The 4,243-nt window shown below is 47.6% G+C and overlaps 1 protein-coding gene across 1 annotated transcript in view; it reads left to right on the top strand.

Annotated features, from left to right (window-relative positions):
• Window positions 1-3,590, top strand: part of chrna11 (cholinergic receptor, nicotinic, alpha 11) — a 14,471-nt gene extending 10,881 nt beyond the window's left edge. Inside the window, exons 9-12 of the mRNA XM_053447073.1 lie at window positions 49-158; window positions 2,317-2,469; window positions 2,569-2,613; window positions 2,749-3,590. Coding sequence (XP_053303048.1) covers window positions 49-158; window positions 2,317-2,469; window positions 2,569-2,613; window positions 2,749-3,066 — 626 coding nt within the window. The 3' untranslated portion in view covers window positions 3,067-3,590. The remainder of the gene's footprint in view (window positions 1-48; window positions 159-2,316; window positions 2,470-2,568; window positions 2,614-2,748) is intronic.
• Window positions 3,591-4,243: the final 653 nt, after the last annotated feature.

The raw sequence follows: 4,243 nt of genomic DNA, 5'->3' as shown, positions 1-4,243 counted from the left end.
AAATAGGAAATTAAATCTCTCATTGTTCGATGCTCTTCTCTTCCAAAGGTCAATATTTTGCCAGTATAATGATAATCGTTGGGATGTCGGTCATCGCCACAGTGGTGGTTCTGCAGTATCATCACCACGATCCAGACGGAGGAACCATGCCAAAATGGGTGAGCTCACCCTCTCCGTCATCATGTCCAATAAATAATCAGTCACATACATCACGCTTTTTAAAAATCGTTTTCTTTAAATTGCTCCTCTCCATATATTCAGACAAGATGAATTCCCTCTGTTGATCTCTACATCAGCATTAAGGTGCCAGTCCCCTGCTCTGCAATTTTCAGTATCATTTATTTCTTCCATCTGTTTGTTGCTCTACCCTGTGCCCCTCCGCTGTTTGGTCTCATTCCTGTTTTCATTCTGTGACTTCCTCGGCGGTGACTCATCCGGCAGCATCAGTGAGCCGGCGTGTGTTCATCAAATGCCTCGACACACACTTCAGCTGGAGAGCGTTTCAAAGCACTCTGGATATGTGGGCGGTTTCAATCTGATTCAATCTTTTCTTTTACTCTTCTTGCCTCTTGTTTTATGCAAGAACTCCATCAAGACTTTATTTTTAAATTTTTTTCACAAAAGTTTTCCTCTAATATGACTGTATAAAAAAAAGTGAGTTATGAAAGAAGCATTGAAATGACATCATTAAATATAAAAATCATTTGGATCTTTCTGACAGATAAGGCAAGATAAGACATTTTTGGTATCATGTTTTTTTGCATTTATAGACGTATTTTACTCAATGACGATGTTTGGACTGCAAAGACAAATTGACAAGGCTCCGATACCCGATAGAAGTTTGGCTGTGTGAGGGTAGAGATGCTGTGTATAGACAAACTGCAAGGACTTCCTGTTCTATTGATGAATGGCCTGTTCAGACAGTCCGAGGGCCAATTAACGGGCTAATTGATGTGGTTCAGATGAGGGCATCGAACCAGCACAGTTCATAATTGCGGCTCGGACAAAAACAACATCAACACCAGGGACTGCACCTGGTCCGTAAACACATGCACTGGAGACTAATTGAGCCGTCATCTGGGCATTAGCTTCTCATTAGAGGCCAGAAACCCATCTGGATGCTGTTGGGACAATATGGCATTTCAGGGGACACGTAGTTTGTGTCCAGATGAGAGGAAACGAGGCAGAGAGGGGACGAAAAAAAGGACAAGGGAGGGGAAGAAAGGAGAGAAGAAAAGGAATGGAAGGGGAGAGGGAAAAGGGAGATCAAGATAATAGAGGAGATAAAACAAACAGAGGAGAGGAAACACGGGCGAGAGGAGAGCAGGAAAGGAGGAAATGGGAAGGAAAAAGGAGAGAAGGAGAGAAGAGGATAGAGGACCAAACAGAGTGGAGTGGAAATAAGGAGGAGACCAAAGATTAGGAAAAACAGGAGAGTAAAAAGGAAACAGAGATGTGGAGAGGAAAGAGGGAGCAGGGAGAAAATAGAGGAGGATGGAGGAAAAGGGAGAATAGGAAAGGAGATAAAAAAGGAGAATAGAGAAGAGAAGGGCAAATATAGTGGAGTGGAAATAAGGAGGAGACAAAAGAGGAGGGAAAACAGAGGAAAGGAGGGAGTATTAGGAAACACAGAGACAATAAGAGGAGAGAGGATACAAGGAAATGAGTGGAAAAAGGAGGGCAGGAAAAGAAAGGAGAAAGAGGATATGAAACAAGGAGAAGCGGAAATATAAAGTGAATATAGTGGAAATAAGGAGGAGTGTTTGGAGACAGTAGACGAGGAGAGGATACAAGGAGCCGAAGCAGAGTAGAATACAGTCAAATAGAATCAAGGTTTGAATTCGTACCGACTTGCGAGCAGCAGCATCTTTTTATCTTAATGCTGCAGTTGACGGAAACATTACTGCTCAGCTCATTACGGTCTTGAAACAGAAAGCCCAGAGTCCATCGCAGCGATTCCACAGTTTGGATTTAAAGCTGCCTCCGCGAGTATTGTGTCTGCTGGGAATCCACTTAAAGCCAAAAAAGATCTCCTTTGCCTCAGGCTATTTCCCTGGGCGTCTGTAGTGAGGATCCCGCTCTGCTGCTCAGAGAAGTGCAGCGGCGTCTCGAACCCAAACGCAATGTTTGAAAAAGCACAGACGCCAGTGAGCAACAGAGGAGGCTGTTCTACAAGCTTAACTAGTTAAACGTGAAGGTCAAAAGGTCAAAGGTTTCAATGCTTTTAAGCTTTCTAATATTTTCTCATCCCTAATCTCTTTCTCAGCTTCTCCCTGTCTGCCATCCTCATCTTTAAACCTATATTTCCCTCCACAGGTGCAGCTGGTCTTGCTGCAGTGGGTAGCCTGGTTCCTGCGTATGAAGCGGCCCGGAGAGAATGACGACCCCGAGCGGCCCCCGTGCGCCCCCCACCTGCGCCGCTGCTCCTCGGGCTCCCAGAGCAACAGCCTCCCCAACGCTCCGGACCCCGTGCTCCATCCGCTGCACCCGCACAACCTGGCTCCTCTCCAGACAGGGCACCTCCAGACGGGGCACCTCCACCCGGGACACCCCCACCTCCACTCCCAGTCCAGCGCCAACAACGGGAACCTTCTTTACATGGGCTACCAGAGCATGGAGGACCCTTCGATGCTCTCGGAGCCCCTCCAGAGGAATAACATCTCGGTGGGGCCCCCTCGGGTAGCGGGAAGCCCGCCTGCGCACCTGTCATCTCAGTTCTGCAGCTCCCCACCGCCTCCCACCCCCAACATGGAAACCCTCGGGTGTCCCAGCACTGTCTCCAGCGGTGGGGGGTTCGGAGGTGGACCAGGAGGACATGGAGGGTGTTCGACAGCGGGGATAGGAGACCCCCAGCTCCAGTCCCTCCTAGAGGAGGTGCGTTACATGGCGGACCGCTACCGGGAGCAGGACGAGGCCGAGAGCGTGGCCGACCAGTGGAAGTTTGCCGCCGCTGTGATCGACCGTCTCTGTCTGGTGGCGTTCAGCGTCTTCAACATCATCTGCACCATTTCTATCCTCATGTCTGCTCCCAACTTTGCGACTGCTATCTCGAAGGACTTTGTTTGAAAGCAAAGAGGGGAAAAAAAAAGTGTGACGGGATGGATGAGGGGAATTAAATGTAAGATGACGGATGGAGTGGAACCTGGAAACACAATTTCCAGCCGACTGTGGGCTTTGTGATTTGTGATTGCGAGGGACTGGGAAATAGAAAAAGAAAAAAAGGAAATGGTTTTCTTTGCAATACTTTCTGTTTTGTAACTGGAATCTAAGAAGGGAACCGATGAGGAGGGAGATACTGGGTGAAGGTAGAATGAGATTAGGCTGATGCAGGGTTGCTTTATCAGTTCCTCGACAAGGTGAAACGGATTGTGGTTAATTCAGAGACTTTTCCTTAACAATTAGGGGAGAGGTGGGTCGGGAAGGGGAAAAGGAAGAGAAGATATCAGTCCTGTGCAACCTCAAATAACACTGTCTCTTAAAGCCAGGAGGAGATTGAGAGAAGACGAGAGGGAAAGAGACAAGGCAGAGATAGATGGGGACAGATAAATAAGACAGTCATTTGGACGTTTTATTTTCTCAAGGAGGCAGAGACCTTCACTCCCACACAATGAGAGGAGACTGCATCGGTTCAAGTGAAGTGAGGAGGAGAGGGAAAGAGACTTTTACAAGGACGGGCAACAAAGAGCGGTCAAGGCGGAAAGAAACTTCATCCCTCGTGTCATTGGCAGATTTGAGCGGAGTAAGCAGCTCGATGCTCGGGTATACAACCGTGGACCGAAAGATCAAGATCGAGAACGCTGCGGCGGCGTCGGCGAGGACGAACAGACGAAGATCTCATCTATTATTCAATCACAACCATCTAATGACCGTCAAATTGAAAGACCTGGGATAATCTTTAAGACTAATAAAGCTTCCAAAAGATGAAGTCCCCTCTCCCTGTGCAGACCACTTTTAAATCCCAGGGCCTTATCTCTTTGAGACGATTGCCAATCTGCAGCAATCAGGGGCGATCCAAAGCTCCTCGGCTGCGGGCACGCTTTGAAGCGCGTATCACGACTGAGCTAAACTGAATTAACTGGTCATCAACAAGGCGGTGGCCGGCGGCTGCACCACAGTGGAGGTTTGAACCATTAATAACTGATGAGGCACATACCTAACTGATCAAACATTGGATTTCTTATTAAAGGTTTAATAGCTCAAACAGGAGTTCAGGTCTTTAAATCAGCACAAATGTTAAGACCAA

Source organism: Pleuronectes platessa, chromosome 18 (genome assembly GCF_947347685.1).
Source record: "Pleuronectes platessa chromosome 18, fPlePla1.1, whole genome shotgun sequence".
NCBI lineage: Eukaryota > Metazoa > Chordata > Actinopteri > Pleuronectiformes > Pleuronectidae > Pleuronectes > Pleuronectes platessa.
Note: the sequence above shows the minus strand (reverse complement) of the source record. Positions and strands in the feature narration are given on the sequence as shown.